At 40.1% G+C, this 20700-nt stretch overlaps 1 protein-coding gene across 15 annotated transcripts in view; it reads left to right on the plus strand.

Moving 5' to 3' along the window:
* ERC1 (ELKS/RAB6-interacting/CAST family member 1) overlaps positions 1 to 20700 on the plus strand; it is a 265228-nt gene that overhangs the window by 75913 nt on the left and 168615 nt on the right. For all 15 annotated transcript variants that reach the window (XM_070453239.1, XM_070453247.1, XM_070453248.1 and 12 more), the window contains 2 exons: positions 154 to 321; positions 7950 to 8117. In XM_070453239.1, the coding sequence (XP_070309340.1) occupies positions 154 to 321; positions 7950 to 8117 (336 nt within the window). The remainder of the gene's footprint in view (positions 1 to 153; positions 322 to 7949; positions 8118 to 20700) is intronic.

Raw genomic sequence — 20700 nt, forward strand, 5'->3', positions numbered from 1 at the left:
GGGTCATCTAAGATTAGATGATGCAAAAAGATGGTTTGTGCCCTGTCCTAAAATTAATGCTGCATATTTTGACCTGGATCTGTCCGAGATCCAGATCAGAGGTTCTTGGCTTTATTCCTTTTTTCCTTACACTGTTCTGTTTTTCTTCTCTAGATTGGTCAGGTGAAGCAGGAGCTGTCCAGAAAGGACACGGAACTACTAGCCCTGCAGACAAAACTGGAAACCCTCACCAACCAGTTCTCAGACAGCAAGCAGCACATCGAAGTGCTGAAGGAGTCCTTGACGGCCAAGGAGCAGAGGGCTGCCATCCTGCAGACCGAGGTGAAGGCGTGCTGGGCTCTGCAGGGACCCTGTTCCTGGGCACCTTGGCACTTGTGTTACTTGTGCACTTCTTGTTGTGCTGAGATATGGGAGCCATGGATACTGCTACGAGGGATTCTATAGCAGTGTGATCGGTTATTGTACTAAACTATAGTCATCTTGTTTCTGTCATTCTTGGATCTAAGAAATTAAAACCAGTGCAGTTTACATATATTTCTGATATTTGTAAGAATACTTTAGGACTTCCCAGGTGACTCTGGTAAAGAACCTGCTTGCCAGTGCTGGAGCAGGAGACACAGGTTCGATCCTTGGGTTGGGAAGCTTCCCTGGATAAGGGAATAGCAACACACTCTAATATTCTTGCCTGGAGAATTCCAAGGACAGAGAGGAGCCTGGCGGGCTATAGTCCATGGGGTCAGAAAGAATCAGACCTGACTAAGCATGCACACACGCAAGTATACTTTAAACTAACATTAAGAAATGAAAAGATAGTTGTAAAAGCATTTGTTCTCACCCATGGTAAATCTCAGTCATTAATGACCATGAGCTTGGGCTGCCTGTGTTGGGTGATTAAGTGTCCTTAATTTTTGGTACTACGAATAGCTTTAAGTATACAAACTGCAGAATACAGAAATGTTCAAGATTCATCTTGTTTTGAGCTGCAGATTGTTAGATACGTGCCTTCACGTCCTGTTTGAAAATAGGGTTAGCGTTTTTAGAAATCTTAGAAGATGATCTAGGCTCTCAGCCTAGATTTAGGTAAGAACATACTGAATAATTTCATACAGATGAGAATCTGTCATATTTGCAATGATCTGTTTGGATTTACTGTCTAAAGGAAAATATTTTCTAAAGAGCTCAATGATGTAGAGAATTTAGGTAGGAGTAGGTAAGCAGTTCTGCTTTCAGTTCAGTTCAGTCACTCAGTCATGTCCGACTCTTTGCCACCCCATGGATTGTAGCACTCCGGGCTTCCCTATCCGTCACCAACTCCCGGAGCCCACTCAAACTCATGTCCATCGAGTCGGTGATGCCATCCAACCATCTTATCCTCTGACGTCCCCTTCTCCTGCTGCCCTCAATCTTTGCCAGCATCTGGGTCTTTTCCAGTGAGTCAGTTCTTCACATCAGTTGGCCAAAGTATTGGAGTTTCAGCTTCAGCATCAGTCCTTCCAAGGAATATTCAGGACTGATTTCCTTTAGGATTGACAGGTTTGAAATTCTTGCAGTTGTGCTTTACAGAAGAAAAAGCAGTAATGTGGATTAAGGTTTTCTTTTAAAGAACTGGATAATTGACAGAGGTATAGTTTAATGAGAAAAAGGAACGGGTAGTAAAAAGAATGCAGAAGAACATTACAGACCCAGAAGTTCAGTATCTTCAAGTGAGGAGGAAGAGAAAAATGACCAAAATATTTCACATATTATTTTTATACTGTGAGATTTTGTTGAAAATGAGCAATTTAGATGGTGTGTTTATAATTTTCCTTACGGCTTACTTAGGCCTTTTCTATTTTGATCATGTTTTGGTTAATCATGGCATCAGCTTCCTACCTCAGAAGCATGTTTTGGGTATGAATACGGCTCTGGCGTCAGCGTTACCGAGTTTGACCGCTGGCCAGCAGGTGCAGATTCTGACCTGTTGCTTAAGTTCATTGTGCCTTGTTTCACATCTGTAAGGTGAAGAGGAGTGCCGGCCTCATTAGGTTGTTAGCATTAAGCCAATTTATCCACGCTTGGTGCCTGTCACATAGTAAAGTCTTCGTATGTCAGCTGTCGGCATCATCATAGTTCTTATGATACTGTCAGCTCATGTCTGTAAACTGCTAAAACAGTGAGAGAACATGGTCACTTCATTGGAATAAATTTTATGTGGAAGTTCTGCTGTTTACTATTTTATAAAGCAAAATTAAGGTTTACTCACGGAATTGCAGATGCAGAACTACCTGGAAAATGTAACCTGTAAATGTGTTAACTTAGAGCTTTATTAGAGTTTTCCACATCAGTACCTGGTTGCATGCAGTTCTATGAGAGAGTCAGAAGAGGGCGCCCTCGCTTTAGAAGTGAGCCTGCTTCCGAGCTTGCTGCTGTGACGGCTTTGGATGGAGGTGGCAGGTGTGCGAACCAGAGTCCCAGGCAGTTGGTTAGTGATGATGCAAACACTTAAAAGCTTGTCACAGTCTAATAGATGACTTCTTCCCCTTGGCAGTTCATCCTTCTCTTTGTACCCCTCTCAAATAATGTTTTCATTAACTAGGTCTCACACAGATGGGCTTGTGATTGGCTTCTTGTACCGTAGAGAACAAAGACTGTATTTGTGGTCATTCTTGGATGGTTTTTATATTTGCTTTTAGCCATTGTGGGAATAACTGAGTTTCAGCAGTTTACCCCCACAAGTTATCAGGACAACTGCTCGAATATAAGTGTCTCATTCTGAACAATAACAGTAGGAAAGTGAGCTTCCTTTTGAATTGGGGTGATTTTATGAATGTTATATTCCTGTTTATTAGGATTTACTTTTTTTCATAAAGTACTTTGATGACACTTGACAACAGCTTTCTCCTATTGGATCCCCTAAAAGTCAGTTTGAACCAACTCTTGAAAAGTTCTCATCTATTTCTGTAATTACTAATACTTCTCTTGCTCTTAATTGATCTCGTCTTCCTCTCTGAAGCTATCCTGGACTTTCATCTGGCTCCCAAATCACTAAATTAAGCCAGGGATTGAGGTCTTTGGGAGCAGTGTGTATTAATAATACCCATGGAATTGTTCCTGTTTTGTGAACACCTCTGTTGATCTGTTAACCTCCACAGAGCTGGTCTGGATTTAGTAGCATTGTGGTCAAAAGCTGGGCTTTGAAGTCAAACCTTGGCTTGAAACACAGCGTCCTGCATTTATTAGTTATGTGGCCTAGGATGAGTTATTTTACCTCTTTCCTCTTCCATTTTTTCATCGGTCCATGAAATTAATTATAATGCCAACTTCTTAAGGTTGAGATAGACGTTTAATGTGGCTAGAATAGTTTTTTAATTATGATGCTCTCATCTGAATTTGGAGGTTAATATTAAATATCACTGGCTTAAAGTATTGCCTTTGGCTTTTTTTTAGACTATACATTTGCAACCCCCTCCTACCCTTGTACAAATAAACTGTGGAATGACACATCTCTGCCTGTGGTCTTATTGAAGTTTCTCTGAGCTCTTCAGCTTTTCATGGGGATGAGGTGTCAAACGAACTCACTGTGTTTGTTGAAATAGACTTTTTAAAAGGTCTGCTTGTGTATGGTGTTGGTTTCCTGGCCCAGTGCCCTTCGTTCATCCTTCTTTCTAGGTGGAGACAGTGGGAGATGTGGTGACAGGAGGTTATGCTGTGATCTTGGGCAGGTCACTTAGTGTGGACTTGGCTTTTTTTGCATTCTTAAAATTAGCAGTAGTTTATTTAATTTTTAAAAACCTTTCAAAATACTGTCAAATACAGGAAAAATGCAGAAAATAACAGACATCACTCAGATTTAATCTGCATTAATGTTTGACCACTTTTAAAGGTCCTTTAAAAGGAAAGATTCTTTAAAAAAAAAACCTCATTCTAAGTGGAATATTCAGTGGAATATCTGATTTAAGCAGAAACTTTTGTTAGAATCTCAGGTTTTTAAAACTGGTTGGGACCGGGAATAAATATGTGGGCGTTGTTGTTATGGGGGTGGTGGCTAAAGCCTTAGGAATGAAGTGGTTTCTCCAGAGGAAGTTGAAGGGAGTGAGACATAGAGGGAAATGACAGAGGGTCCAGTGAAGAACAGGCTTCCCAGGTGGCGCTAGTGGTAAAGAACTCACCTGTTAATGTAGGACTTGGGTTAACATAAGAGACCTGGGTTCAATCCCTGGGTTGGGAAGACCCCCTGGAGAAGGGCATGGCAACCCACTTCAGTACTCTGCCTGGAGAATCCCATGGGCAGAGGAGCCTGGTGGATTACAGTCCATGGGGTTGCAAAGAGTCAGACATGACTGAAGTGACTTATCACGCACCAGTGAAGAACATTGAAAAGGCGTGGTCAGATAGTTGGAAGCAGAGTGAGTCCTGTAACTCCAAGAGAGGAATTATAGGAAATACACCATTGTTTCCATGCAAATACTACTGTGCTCTTAGGTAGATCTATTTATTGATATAAAACAGAAGAAGAAAAAAAAAAACAGAAGAAGGCTAAGATGGGTTGCGATTATTATTATTGTTTTTTTTTGGTGGGAAGGAAGTTGAGGTTAATAGTTTTGTGATCAGAAGTAAAAGACCAGAACAACAGGGTAGCCGTTTTTCTGTTCATGTTCATTGGTAGAGAAAGCCGTGCAGAGGAAAAGCCTCCTACTTTTGTTGAAGTTGGCATAACCTGCTTGCCACAGACCTTGATGCTTGGCAAGCTGGATAGATGCTGTTCCTCCAGCCCAGCGGACATGAATAAACAAGGCATTATTCCCCCTGCCAAGAATGGTGTTAGGGTGATGACTGTGTATCCTGCTAATCTCTGAGGGGTTTCCCTGAATATGCTTTTTTTTTGTGTGTGTGTGGTTTGTGAAATACGGACCTCACGCAAAATTACACTATGAATTTAGTTCAAACCAAAAGATCAGTGTAGAATTCAGAGCGATTAATCTCGTAGTAGCAAAGTGGTTTTTGTGGTTGTTTTTTATCTTAGATCTCCAGACCAGCACATTTAAATTCTGCGTTGCACAAAAAAGCAGACCAAGAAAAAGTGTACACAGGTGACTTGACTTGAAAAGATCATTTAGTGATTAGGGTATATGTGGGCACGGGTAGTTTGTGCCTAATCTTTGGGATATAAAATATTTTGAATATCAAAGCCGGCATTTCCCACTGCAGTAACACCAAAAGTTTATGTGTGTATAACAAGAGTTTTCACTCATTACCTTTTTCAGTCACCAGTTCCTGTGGGTCTCATACCTGACATTCCCTCAGAACAGCATACAGGCTTTAGTGAGTGGTTAGCACAGGCCCACCTCCAGGTCATTTAGCGGAGTCAGGGATCTGATGCAAAAGCGCAGCAGGACATCTAGGTGCTTTTCGCAAAGAAGCAGCACTCTGAGGTCTCACAGTTACTGTCCTCATAGTTCTGAGGGCTTTTCATAATACTCTATATGTGGTTGACAAGCACATACATGACCACATGCAAGAAGGTTCAGAAGTGTGAGGGTAGAATGAAGAAAGCTGGTTAATTTAGAAGTAAAGATTTATGCAATCAACATGACTGCAAAAAACAAAGCAAAACAAAATGATGTGAAGCTGTATTTGAAATGATTGCTCAGGCTGGGAGAGAAATAAAACCACAGTGGAGGTGGATAACAAAAAGGGTGATGGGTCAGGGGTTATGCTATGAACAAAGAATAGGCTTAGCAGGCATAGAAGAAGGGAAAGAGCTGAGTTTCAGAAATGAGATTTTCAGATGAGATTTTCTTAGGTGAATCTTTGCAGAATATAATAAAGCTTGCCATGTGTCATTTATTAAACCAGAGGAAAGTTACAGATGAAGGAGTGTTTATTGAGGGGACAGTGGAACTTGGGGTGAAGAATTATAAATGAGCCCTGAAAAGGTGGCTCCCCAATATCTGGCTTGGCAACACTGGTGGCATTGAAGTGGTTGAGACAAATAGAGATTAGCAGAGTGAAATCTTTTCATTTATACATTTTTCCTCTCTAGCATAGTTTAAGATAATTCATAAGTGCATGATGGCTTATCTATAGCAGTTTCAAATGAGACTAGTTTCCTAGGAAAATTTCCTCAATATCTATTGCACAGTAAGTACCACTACACACATACAATATTGCACACACAGTATTGATACTCAGATACCATATTATTTTTATATAATGTTAGATTTTTTTTTTTTTGCTTTGTTGTTCAGTTGCTAAATCATGTCCGACTCTTAGTGACCCCATAAACTGCAGCACACCAGGCCTCCCTGTCCCTCACTGTCTCCCAGAGTTCACCCAAGTTCATATCCATTGAATCGGTGGTGTCATCCAACCATCTCATCCTCTGCCACCCTCTTCTCCTTTTGCCTTCAGTCTTGCCCAAGGTCTTTTCCAGCATCAGGGTCTTTTCCAGTGAGTTGACTGTTCATATCAGGTGGCCAAAGTATTGGAGCTTCAGCATCAGTCCTTCCAATGAGTATTCAGGGTTGATTTCCCTTAGGATTGACTGGTTTGATCTTCTTGCTGTCCAAGGGACTCTCAAGAGTCTTCTGTAGCACCACAATTGGAAAACATCAATTCTTGGACGTTCAGCCTTATTTATGGTCTCTCTGTCTTATTTTCTTTGTTTTTTTTTTTTTTTTTTTTGCTAATACTGGTTATTTATTTACTTATTTTTAACTGGAGGATAATTGCTTTACAGTGTGGTGTTGGTTTCTGCCATACGTCAATATGAATCAGCCATAGGTAAAAACATATGTCCCCTCCCTCTTGAACCTCCCTCCATATCCTTTTGATATGATATAGTTTTGATATATTATTGACATTATAGTTATAACACTATTATTTGCAGATGCTTTGGTACCTGGACAGCAAACTTTGGCTGTCTAGTCTGAGGAACTGGTAGTAGAGTTGCTGTGCCTCGCAGATCTCTAAGTGTGTGATAACATTGTCAGCTGCAAGTGGATTGTAGTATCTGATAAAGCAAATGTCATGTTTGGTGGCAGTTACAGTCTTCTTTCTAATCTTAAATTTTCTAAAGCAGTGTGGCGTCACTTGGGAACTTGTTAGAAATACTGATCCTTGAGCCCCAACCTTGCTGGATTAGAAACTCTGATAGCTTGACCAGGCATTCATTTCAAATCTTCTGAAGGATTCTAATGCACGTAAAATTTGAGAAACATAATAGATCATACCTGCTCTTATAGAAGTAGCAAAGCTCAGCCTGTATATAACAATTCTCTATTTTGTCCCGTTTATTCAGATCTATTTATCTTGATACCATCGTAATTTAACTGATGTAAAATTTTTATTTCATTATGAAAGAGCTCACAGAATTTTAGAATTTAATTTCTGAGTAGTCATGTTTATATTTACAGTGGTATGTAGCCCTTCCCTTCTCCAGAAAGTGAAAGTCGCTCAGTCTTGTCCGGCTCTTTGCAACCCCCATGGGCTAGTTCTGCAGGCCAGAATACTGGAGTGGGTAGCTTTTTCCCTTCTCCAGCAGATCTTCCCAACCCAGGACTTGAACCGGGGTCTCCTGCATTGCAGTCAGATTCTTTACCAACTGAGCTATCAGGGAAGCCCCGTTATTTGATTCTAATGTAAGCTTGCTCCAAAAATATCATTTAGGCAACAGCACACATCTATTGGGAAGGAATTACATTCCTTTCTTTTCAATTGTTGTTGTTTAGTCACTAAGTCATGTCCGACTCTTTGCGACCCCCATGGACTGTAGCCCGCCAGGCTCCTCTGTCCATGGGGATTCTCCAGGCAAGAATACTGGGGTGGGTTGCCATGCCCTTCTCGGTGATCTTCCCAGCCCAGGGATCGCGTTGGAGTCTCCTGCATTGGCAGGCGGGTTCTTCACTGCTGAGCCACCTGGGAAGTCCTTCTTTTCAGTTAATCACTTGTAAAAATCCTAACACTCGTAGGTGGACGCTCTGCGGTTGCGTTTGGAAGAGAAGGAAACCATGCTGAATAAGAAGACAAAGCAAATCCAGGACATGGCTGAAGAGAAGGGGACGCAGGCTGGGGAGATCCATGACCTCAAGGACATGCTGGACGTGAAGGAGCGGAAGGTCAACGTTCTTCAGAAGAAGGTGAGGTGTAGGTGTTCTGAACCCAGGGCCCTCTGCATTGTACCCACATGCTGTCAAAGTCCTCCTTCCTCTGTTGATGCTTTTGCAGGTAGGAAGTAAAAACTGTTGTTGAAGGAGGTAGGTTGTTAAAACTGCTCTGCAGATTCGGTTCTTAAAATTTCCAAGTCAACACTGTCTGGTATCTTCAGGCGTCTTCTCCGTGGTACTGTTTGTGCACGGTGCCTTGTAAATGGCCCGAGCGTTTGCACTGACATCCCTCTGCCCGTCCTGGTCTTCTGTCTCGTACGGCAGCTGTGGTGACCTGTTAGTGCAGCGCATGGGCCAGGTGCTTGCCGCTCCATCCTCGGGGTTAAGAGGACTACAGTTTTGAATAGACACGTGCTAGTGTCCTGACATGTAATGTGCATGTCTCAAGGAAAAGAAGACTTTCTTTCTTTTTTTACCTTCGTCACTCCTGGGAAGAGGCTAACAGTTTATAATCAATCAGGAAAGTACTATTGATCATCTGCCCCTCCCACATTTAGCTTCATCAAGGCTGCCTTTGAGGTGACAGAGTAGGCACTGCTGATTGTTGTTCCTCTCCGTTGAGGGGATGGATGAGAAGTTTTGATGTTGTCCCCGTTCATTGTTAACCTCTAACGATAGCCAGGAAAGGTAACTCACCTTACTAAACTTCAAACTCAGCTTTTCCTTGGTGTACAGAGGACCGTGTTTAGCATTCGTCCTCTGTTACATTAGTTTGGTTTTCATCTGCTTTCAAGTAAACATAAAAGTTAGATCACTCTAAATAGTTGGCTATGATATCTTGTTAGTGGGTGCTAATTTGTTGTACGTTTTTGCTAGTTTTAAATTATGAAAGTAATATATGTTCAAAGTAAAAAAATTTCAAGAAGTACAAAAACATCGGAAATGAAATTATTTTTTCTCATTCTTTGGCCCTGTCAGTGCAGCTCCTTAGATGTAACTTGCTGTTAATTATTGCATATTCTTTTATTAAATATCTGGGCATATATGTAGGCTTGTATGTGTCACACACCTTTTTAAAAAAAGACAATTAGGATCACGCTTTTTTATTCATTTAAAAGTAAACATGTTTGTGTCTTTTTAAATGTAGCTTTGTCTCATTGTTTTTAATGTCTGCATGGCCGTCAGTGTCTTACACCATAATTAACTGATGTCCTGTAGCTGTGTCAGTAGATATTTCTAGATTTTTTTCCTTATTTACATATTTGTCATGACAGCATAACAGATAGTGACATAAATAACCTCATTCAAGAATGACACTGTATGAATCCAAAAAAAAAAAAAAAGGATGCCCAGTTCTTTACAAAGCCTGTGGCTTTTTTATATTCAGATGACTTCCTTCACAGCTTCATCAGACAATTGTTGCCAAACCTCTAAAAATTTCCATGGACTTGATAGATAATTAAAAATGTCTACCTTCCTGCTTAATATTTGTTTAAATCTGAGTGCACATTGAGCTTTTTTTCATAGTTTTCTTTGGGAACCTACATGTTCCTGTCATTTTTATATTTTCTGTCACATGGTTTAATTTTTTCCCATGTTGAATTGGCCTCTTCCCTCATGATTTGCCAAATATGTTTTGTTTGTCTTTTTCTTCTTTGTTTCCTTGGTAGTGTTTGTCTTAGAATTTACACTTCAGACTTAGTAGTCCTTTCCTCTGTGTCCTCTGAATTTTTGGTCGTGCTCAAAAAGCCCTTATGCCCACCAAGTTTATTAAGTAACTCACACATGCTTTCTTCCAGTTGTTTAAAGTTTCTTTTTTCTTTACATCTGAAAATTGTTTTATAAAATTTATGTATTGGCTGTAATGATTCAGCTTTTTGTTCTTATATGTGGCCAGACAGCCGTCATTATAATGTTTATTAAATAATCTATCTTTTTTCTTCTGACTTGAGATGCCACAAATAAATTGTCCTGTAAATCTGGGCCTATTTCTGGCCTGTTCCATGTATCTGCCTCTCTGTCTGTCCCAATAGCAAGTTTTATTAATTATTGTACCTTCCTCATGCATTTAGTGTTCAGTAAGGTTGTTCTGCTTTATTCTTTTCCTTTTTTTGTAGCAATTTCTGACTTTCCTCACTTGTATCTTTCTCCACATGAACTTGAGCATCATTTTGTCAAATCCCTGTCTTCAAAGAATAAGTTAATGACTTTTCACTGGAATGTGATGTCTCAGAAATCAAGTTAAGGAAGTTCAAGGGGGTGATGATTAGCCTTGTCAGATACTGCTGATGAGTAAATAAGATGAAAACTGAGAATTTGCCATTGGGTTTAATACTGCAAAGATCCTTTGTAACCTTGATTACAGCAGTTTCATGGAGTAGGGAAAGTATAATTTGTGTCTAGTTTTCCTAATCTCCATATTACTTTTAGCAATGTATTTAATTTTTATGTCCGAATTTAACACATTTTAAAGTGAAGCGATATCTGTTGACTACTTTCTGTGAAAAATACTTAGTGTATTTAAAATCACACTTCCTGATTTTTGCTGGTAAGCTTTGTTGTCTTTCGCTGTGTCTATAGTATTTTTCATATTTATATTGTGTCTCTTGTTAAGGGGAAAGATCAGTCTTTTCTATCATGGTAATTCACATTGTGTAGCCTTCATTTCTGTGTTTTAGTGAATTTAATGTTTACCTCTAGTTGTTGCACCACAGCCTGCCTTGTTTCCAAGGTTTACATTTCATTTAATTCTTGGTTCCCCAAGAAATCCTTTGAATGCCTTTCCCAGAGTGGTCATGAGTGCTTGCTTGTTGACCATGCATTTATATTATCTTTTTACATTTCATAATTTAGTTATTTGAGAGATACAAAAAGCATAGAGAATAACATAATAAGTAATTATAGTTATTCGACTTGGGAAGTAAAATTTCAAATACAGTCCAAGTTCTTTGGCATACCTTTTCTTGATAGTATTCCCCTCTCTTATCTCCCAGAAATAAATACTTGCTTTGGTGTTTATGCATGCACGCATACCTTAGGCCAGGATAATGTGTTTTTGTGCAACTTAATGTATGTACTAAGAAAATACATATAAGAAGATATACACGTGGCAAATAAATATGAACAATTATTTACCTACACTGTCATCAGGGGAATGTAAAGTGAAAGATTAAGAAATCACTTTATACTTATCATTTTAAGCTATGTTGGCAAAAATGAAGAAGTCTGACAGTATCAGGTATTGGTAAATATGGCAACTGGATTTCTTTTTCATGCAGTACTGTCGGGGTTTTAAATTAGATACAGATATTTTGGAAAGCACTTATTAAATGTCAAGGTACCCAGCTACATACATATACTTTAAATGAACTCCAAGGTATATATAGGAATGCTCATAGTAACCTTGTTCGGGTTGAGGAAAAATATAAAACTGAGGAAACGCTGCGCAGATACTCACTGACAGAACTGAGTGAGTTGTGGCAAGGTCACACGGTGGAACGATAGCATTCGTTTTAGGGCAGGGAGCATTTGTGGACGCGGGAGTCTCCTTGGCTCCTCTCCCTCCTGAGGACATCTGTAGTCACACAGTCAGTCTCTGTTCTGTTGGGCTTCTGGGCATCCCAGGCATCCGCAGCCGTCTTCACTCATGCCGACAACATAGCGCCTGCTGCTGTGCTGAGGAGGACGCAGACCAGGCGTGGCCCCTGCTTGCAGACTCCCAGAGCTGTGGGGGTTACAGAGGCTGCTCCACGGACGGCATGCGTGGGCGCGACGCCGAGCATTTCACATCTGACCTTGCGTGACAGGAACCTGAGAGAAGTCACAGCGGCCAAGAGTCTGAGAGAAGTCACAGTGGCCGAGTCTTGAAGATGCATGAAGTTTGCTCAGCAGATGGGAAAGGGGTGAGATGTCCCAGGCTGAGGGAGCGCTGTGAGTGAGAAAGGCGGGTCATGTCCCGGAATTGTACCTCCCTCCTTCATTCATTTGTAATACGGATTCTTAAAAATTCCTGGCGTATCTCTATCTCTGAATGCCTTTTTTCTCCCCCCCCTTATGAACTCTCTAGAGAGTCTCTGGGAAAGTTATTCCCACTTCTTACATCATGAGAAGCTTTTCAGTGAATGCACTCATCTTTGTTATCCTGTTACTTTATTTAGGAAACTAGTGAGTAGAGTTCAACTTTTCTTTCCCCTGGCCCTGAAGATTTTCCGTTAGAAACTTTAGAAATTGATCTGCAGTGGGATATTAAGCATAACATTTTAGGTATTGGGTTGGCCAAAAAGTTTACTTTGGTTTTTCCATAGGGTCTTAAGGAAAATGCAAATTGAGCTTTTAAGCCAACCCATGGAACTTGAGATATTCCTGACGACATGTCTTAATTCTACACAACACTTAACCTGCTTGGCTTCTTGATTTAGACACTTATTCCATAAGGAAGAGGGAGATGGTAACTCTATTTTCATCTTCTTCTTGTTCTTGGCATCTGCATTCTCTGATCATCTTTTCACAAATATTATAACCATTTATTTAAGTAATATCTTAGCTATTTTAATATTTAAGGAGAATACCAGGAAATAATGTATTACTTTGGCCTATTAAATATGCATTAAACTTTGTTTTTTGAGAATAGTAGCAGCTGTGGTAATGGCTGGATTGTCCCGCACTCTGGACTCATTTGAGCTCTGTCTGGATCATCCCTGTTCATTGGGTTCTCAAGGCAGGAATACTGAAGTGGTTTGCCATTCCCTTCTCCAGTATATTCTCCAAGAATACACAGAACTATACAAAAAAAGATCTTCATGACCCAGATATTAACAATGGTGTGATCACTCACCTAAAGCCAGACATCCTGGAATTCGAAGTCAAGTGGGCCTTAGGAAGCATCACTATGAACAAAGCTAGTGGAGGTGATGGAATTCCAGTTGAACTATTTCAGATCCTAAAAGATGATGCTGTTAAAGTGCTGCACTCAATGTGCCAGCAAATTTGTAAAACTCAGCAGTGTCCACAGGACAGGAAAAGGTCAGTTTTGATTCCAGTCCCAAAGAAAGGCAATGGCAAGAAATGCTAAAACTACTGCACAATTGCACTCATTTCACACGCTAGCAAAGTAATGCTCCAAATTCTCTAGCCAGGCTTCAACCGTACATGAACTGAGAACTTGCAGATGTTCAAGCTGGATTTAGAAAAGGCAGAGGAACCAGAGATCAAATTGCCAACATCCACTGGATCATCGAAAAAGCAAGAGAGTTCCAGAAAAAGCATCTGCTTCTGCTTTCTTGACTACACTAAAGCCTTTGACTGTGTGGATTACAACAAACTGGAAAATTCTTAAAGAGATGGGAATTCCAGTCCAACTTACCTGCCTCCTGAGAAATCTGTATGCAGGTAAGGAAGCAATAGTTAGAATTGGCCATGGAACAATGGACTGGTTCAAAATTTGGAAAGGAGTGCGTCAAGGCTGTATATTGTCACCCTGCTTATTTAACTTCTATGCAGAGTACATCACGTGAGATGCCAGGCTGGATGAAGCACAAGCTGGGATCAAGACTGCTGAGAGAAATATCAGTAATGTCAGATAGGAAGATGACACCACCCTTATGGCAGAAAGCAAAGAACTAAAGAGCCTCTTGATGAAAGTGAAAGAAGAGAGTGAAAAGTTGACTTAAAATTCAACATTTGGAAAACTAAGATCATGGCATCTGATCCCATCACCTCATGGCAAATAGATGAGGAAACAGTGGAAACAGTAAGAGACTTTAAATTCTTGGGCTCCAGAATGAATCACTGCAGATGGTGACTGCAGCCATGAAATTAAAAGATATTTGCTCCTTGGAAGAAAATCTGTGACCAACCTAGACAGCATATTAAAAAGCAGAGACATTACTTTGCCAACAAAGGTCCATCACATCAAAGCTATGGTTTTTCCAGTAGTCATATATGGATGTGAGAGTTGGACTATAAAGAAAGCTGAGTGCCGAAGAATTGATGCTTTGAACTGTGGTGTTGGAGAAGACTCTTGAAAGTCCCTTGGATTGCAAGGAGATCCAACCAGTCCATCCTAAAGGACATCAGTCCTGAATATTCATTAGAAGAACTGATACTGAAGCTGAAACTCCAATACTTTGGCCACCTGATGTGAAGAACTGACTCATTTGAAAAGACCCTGATGCTGGGAAAGATTGAGGGCAGGAGGAGAAGGGGACGACAGGAGATGGTTGGATGGCATCACTGACTCAACAGACATGAGTTTGAGCAAGCTCTGGGAGTTGGTGATGGACAGGGAAGCCTGGTGTGCTGTAGTCCATGAGGTCACAAAGAGTTGGACATGACTGAGTGACTGAACTGAACTGGGCTGTCCCTGCCCGCCCACCATCTCTAGCTTACTAGGCAATGAACGTATTTGTATGCATGGTGATAGCCTTGTGCCCTGAGAGTGAAATGAGACAATAGCAGATGGCCAGGCGTGCTGTACAACGGGATTAGCGTCGGCCCCTCCTTTGCAGGGCTCTCCCCGATGGTTTAAAGTAGTTTTGTGTTACAGTAGATCCCTTATTTTTATAATAAACCACTGACCTGGAAAATGTAACTGAGCATTTGAATGTGAGCTGCATTCAGAATGTATGTTAAAATTGTACCACCCCTTGCTTGATGGATTATAAATGGTAATGGAGCTTGGAGTTTAATTTACTGACGCAGGTGTTATCATCTCTCCCGTCTCTGCCCGGTAACGTCTGTTTTTTTCGCCTGGCCTGCATCTCCAGTGTCCTAAGTTTCAGTATTTAGAGTTCAGATCTAACGGTAACGGAAAGCTACTGATGTATAGAATTAGAAGGTTTCCCCTTTCTTGGTTCTAGATTGGTTCTTTAAGTCTCCTGTTGTTTTGTTTTCAGTAAGAAGTCAGGAAGAACGGGTTCTTTATATACTTTGTTTTCTGTGGAGTCTTAAGACTATGTTAGTTTCTTCAGTTTTTCTATATCATAAACTGAAAAGACATGTTTTATCATTGAAAACATTTACTAATTTATTCTAGGAAAGTTAATATTTTAAAAATTGTGCCGCCTTGTCTTTAACAAGGGCTTCCCTGGTGGCTCAGTGGTGAAGAATCCACCTGCCAATGCAGGAGATGCAGGTCCAATCCCTGGATTGGAAAGATCCCCTGGAGAAGGAAATGGCAACCCACTCCAGTGTTTGCCTGGGAAATTTCATGGACACAGGAGCCTGCAGGGGCTACAGTCCAGGGGTCACAAAAGAGTCGGGCATGACTCAGTGACTAAACAGCAAGAATGATTTTTAATAAGAATTACTTGCAGTGTTTTCTAAATACTGTTTTAAAGTCACAAGCTATTAGCTAAGTTAGAAGAAAACAAGGTCAGGCCCTAATTGCATTTAAGTTGAAAGCTTAATATACTTAGGCATTAAGATTTTCCCTTTTCTTTCTTTTACTTATTTTTTAAAAAATTAAAATTTTTTTCTCAGTGGAAAATATATAGAGCTAAATTCTTAACAGTATTTTATTGAAAATACATAGTCAATGAAATCTGATTGACGGTGGTATTTTTGCTGGGGAGTGTGCTCCATGTGGATTTACTTTGCTTATGTAACTTTTTTCCCCTCACCTTTTCAAGTAAACCTTTAAGGACGGTAGATAGTTGAACTTGTAAAGTCTGATTTAGCTTCGTTTTTGTCAGCATCATCTATGTGTGTGCTCAGCCATGTCTGACTCTTCTGTTGATTGATTTTTGTATGTTGAATCAGTCTTGCATTCCTGGGATAAGAGTGGATGTGTTTTTAAAGAGCTTTGTATTTTTCATTTGGGGAAATGTGGAGCCCTGTTCTCCCAGCATTATCGTGGAGGCACTAAGGGTGGACCTGAGAGAATGTGGCCTTTGGATAAATTCTGTATATTTTCAATGGCTAAGGCATAATGTAAATAAGAACCATGCCAAGGCTTATATTGTAATGTTTCATACATAGAAGCATTTTGTAATATGCTTCTAGAAGTAATTTTGACCCTTATTAAAACATCATTTCTTTGGACTTTTGAGCAGCTTAGTAAATAATTTGAGGATTTATGGAATGTGTCCATTTTCGGTTGATCGTGTGCCATATAAATATCCTCAGATTCTTGCAGGCTCTAGTTTGGAGTATCCTGAATTCTGTTTTGACTGAACACACATTTTAAACTTGAAAAATGGTAATTAACAAGTCAATAGAAAAGGGTCAGGTCCCTTTCGGGACAAAGGTTGTCTTAGTATACTGTCTCTCAGGAGACTTTGTAGGAGGAACCAGTCAGAGTATAAAGACTAGGTATCTGGAAAGGGACAAAGGATTTGGGGAAGAAACAAACAAAAAAAACGCTTGATCAAAGTTTCAAAGCACAGTTAATATTCTGCTTAAAGCTGCTTCTCGTTTGATGTGAATTAACTCACATTGCCTTCTCACCTGTGGGAATCCCGGTTTGGATAGATGCCTGGGTGCCTGTGAACTCTAGTTGAGAAGCTGAAATAATTAACCGCCTGAAGAAGCTAGTATGAAATCAAACTTTGATGAAGCCACTTTATGTGCCCTTCCTTCTCTCTGCCACACCAGAAAATACCCTTCTCATACCCTCATCAGAAAATAGCTTCTAGCATCAGACATGTATTTTATTCTTTATCTGTTTCATCTTCCTGTGATTGCCAGACCTCTTTACTTTTTTCTCCTCTAACACTTCTTCTCCTACAGGGGTTTTTCAGCTTAGAAAAATCATTCAAGTTGACCAAGGAAAATTCACTAAATTTGATGAGGTTCTTGGGTTTCCGTTGCTTATGGTGAGGACCGGCTGCTTCTGTTGTTCTGTCTTCCCAGCATCCCAGCCAGACCAGAGTCTGACACAGCAGCTAGGCAGGCAGTTGTAAGTGAAGTGACTGTTCATTGTAGACAGTATTGTGGGCATTTGAAAAGAATGCCACCGATTAATGGTTTTTAACTTTTCTTCTACCCGTTTTGACAGTCTCATGAAAGCAGTTGGTGCTCTTCATGTAAAAATGCCCACGGCTCATTTGTGTGGACTGGAATGTGAGACATACCTTAAGGTCATCACTGAACTCCTGCTTCAAAATACCCAGAATTTGTGAAACAAACAAGTCGGGATACAAGGGTTCCTGTGTGCATGTGCTCAGTTGCTCAGTTGTGTCTGGCTCTTTGCAACTCCATGAACTGTAGCCCACCAGGCTCCTCTGTCCGTGGAATTCTCCAGGCAGGAATATCAGAGTAGGTTACCATTTCCTACTACAGGGGATCTTCCCAACCCAGGGATTGAAACTGCATCTCCTTCATTGGCAGGGGGATTCTTTACCACTGAGCTACCACGGAAACCTAGTAAATACAGAAACAGAAGGATAATTAGAATAAACCCAGGATATGCTGATAATTAATGTTGGAGAAAAGCACCGAGTAAATACATGATTAAAAAAAGAGAGGAAGAGCCTAAGATTCCTGAACCTGCTTCACACAATAAAATTGACATTGATGACTGCTTAGAATAAGTGTGGAGGCATCATTGAAAAATTCTTTTCCTTCAGATGATGCTCAGAGTAGGTAGGTGACTGCGAGAAGTATTTGGGGATTTCTTGTCCTTCGTGCTACAACCTACAGAGAGTCTCCTCTACCTTCCCTCAGTGATTAGGGCCTGGCAGAGTAATCAGTTCCACTCGGCTAGGAATAAATCACCCATGTTGAAACATGATAGTTTCTGACAACTGGCAATGCTGATAAAGGCCAAAACAAAAGATGTTAAGAAATCTGTGCCAATATGGAGCTGCTGTGCAGATCGATGGATTCACGTGTGGCCTGCATTCAACATCAGTCTTCATCCTCCATCAATTTTCTTCTCTCTTTGTAAAGTAGAAATTGTATAAGGAAAAGAAAGGCTCTATACAGTATAATAGTTATTTTATTTCTCTTTTCTTTCCAGCCCGGTTACCAGGGATATACTTTAATTAGAGGGATCATTTTAAGGAAAATGTCTTTTTTCTCTAAATAATTATTAAAAAAATATTTCCTTGTTGAATTCTTCATTGTTAGTTCTTTCCTATGATATTAGGCTGTTTGTATTACTAATTGGACCTCCCCATTAATCATCAGGTTTCACAGCTTCCCTGGTGCTCAGACAGTAAAGAATCTGCCTGCAGTGCTTGAGACCTGGGTTTGATCCCTGGGTTGGGAAGATCCCCCAGAGAAGGGCATGGCTACCCACTCCAGTATACTTGCCTGCAGAGTTCCCTGGACTGAGCAGCCTGGCGGGCTACAGTCCATGGGGCCACAAAGAGACAGGACTTAGCAACTAAACAACAAACAAAGCAAGGATATATAAGAGGAGTTCTTAGTAGGATTAACTATTGTCCATCCTGATGCTGGATAACTAAAAATGTTTTGTATACACCCTCCTCCCTCATGGGAGGGAGTTTGATTAATGCCTGTGCAGCTAGTTTGCACATATCTGCGTCTATTTCAAGTCTGTTTCAAGTCTTCCTCACAGATGGCAACTAGCCCAAAGAAGGCAGTTTTAGTGACCACTGCCCTTTCTTCATTTTGTCAGTTCCTTTCACTATGGAATGTTTATTTCTGCTCTTTAGAAGTAAATAGGAAAAAAAAAAAGAAGTAAATAGGAGTCCAAGAATAGCCATCCTTTTCCTTCCCTCCAACTCAACAATCTGTTTAGACAGCTGGATGATTGAATAAGAAAGCAGCTTAGGGGGAACTCGTTAATGGGGATTTTACCTAGTTTAGCAGCTTCTGTACCTGAGTATATCAGGAAAAGGTTGTTTTTTTTTTTTTTATTTTTAACCAGCAGAGAATAAATGGATTCCTTTAATAGTTGGACTACATATAAATTATACAAGTGAACTTGTTAACAGTTAACGTTTTAATTTCTTAGATGTTGATGATGGAGGAGAATGAAGGGTACTGTCCTTATTAGGCATGTAAGGGCTGTTTATATATTAGGCAGGCTCATAAAACAGACCTCTTGTTTTCTTATATGTAAAACTTAGTTGGTTTTGGGAAATTTCATTTTGTAAGAAAATCTGTCATATTGCTCTTTCTGGGTAAGAAAGTCTAATCGACACCATGATTGTACGTTTTCATTTGATTGGGGTTTATATGTTAACTTTCTTGGTAAAAAAGTCTAATAGCATGATTGTATCTTTTTATTTGAGTAGAGTTAATATGTTAGCAACTAGAATGACATGCACAGCTGATTAAACATATAAACACTAGGGCTTTGCATTCTGTGTGTATATGACCTACTAGATTTTTAAGTGGCAAAACTCTTTAGTGGTTGTGAGTTTACCTAAATATTGATCCATATGAGATTCCAGTAGGAGGGTCTGATTAAACTAAAGGAAACTAATGCTTCTTCATATGTGATATTCTTTTCTCAGACAATAGGCTTGAGACTTTATTGGCATTGAAAAGACTGGAACCAATTTTAGTAGTTCACCTGTGGGATTATTTCCTTGTTAAAGAATAAAAATGCAAGTCTTACAGTATTCATGGTTCCCTATTGTAAGTTCACTGAATGTTTTTTGCTTAGCTTATTTCTTCTGCTGTGAAATTCTCATTGACTCTAGAGAGGGGCCTTTGCTTTTCTTCCCCTTTGGAATGAAGCAGACCCTTAAAGAGCTTATAATACAGTATTAAGGTGATTGATGTAGGAAATTATTTTAAGGTTGGATCTAGGGTTCTTTTGTAGTTCCTTTCTTGGCAAAAGTTTATGCATATGCCTAAATACAGTTTATAAAAGTCCAACCTTATGTATTCAGTTCAGTTGCTCAGTTGTGTCTGACTCTTTGTAACCCCATGGACTACAGCACGCCAGGCCTCCCTGTCCATCACTAGCTCCCAGAGTTTACTCAAACTCATGTCCATTGAGTCAGTGATGCCATCCAACCATCTCATCCTTTGTTGTCCCCTTCTGCTGCCCTGAATCTTTCCCAGCATCAGGGTCTTTTCAAATGAGTCAGCTCTTCGCATCAGGTGGCCAAAGTATTGGAGTTGCAGCTTCAACATCAGTCCTTCCAATGAACATTCAGGACTGATTTCCTTAAGGATGGACTGGTTGGATCTCCTTGCAATCCAAGGGACTTTCAAGAGTCTTCTCCAACACCACAGTTCAAAACCTTATGTATTATTTACTGTTTAATGAGCCAGATTTATCATGGACATGATGTATGCCAGATATGAAGGTACAAAACTGGAGTGGAGAAGTCAGATTCAGTCTGCTTGTGGAGATGTGCATAAAATGAATAATTATGGTTGGAGATTAGCATTACAATGTATAGATCGATGGATTAATGGAGATAAATGTGATAAAAGTATAGATAGACAAAAGAATGTGTATGTGTGTAAATATGTTCATGGTGGAGGAGTGTAGACTGTGGTCATCTTGTTCATGGCGGTAAGACATGTTGCTTTTTGAAAGCTGTGTGAGATAAACCAGCTAGTTCAAGAACACACGATGACGTGTTCTCCTGCTTCATTGTTCTCTATAGGACTTACCCGCCATCCTGAGTACTATGTTCATTTCATTTATTCATCCACTGTCTACCGTAGGTAGGATGTAAGCTCTTTG

This window comes from Odocoileus virginianus, chromosome 23, assembly GCF_023699985.2.
Source record: "Odocoileus virginianus isolate 20LAN1187 ecotype Illinois chromosome 23, Ovbor_1.2, whole genome shotgun sequence".
Classification (NCBI taxonomy): domain Eukaryota; kingdom Metazoa; phylum Chordata; class Mammalia; order Artiodactyla; family Cervidae; genus Odocoileus; species Odocoileus virginianus.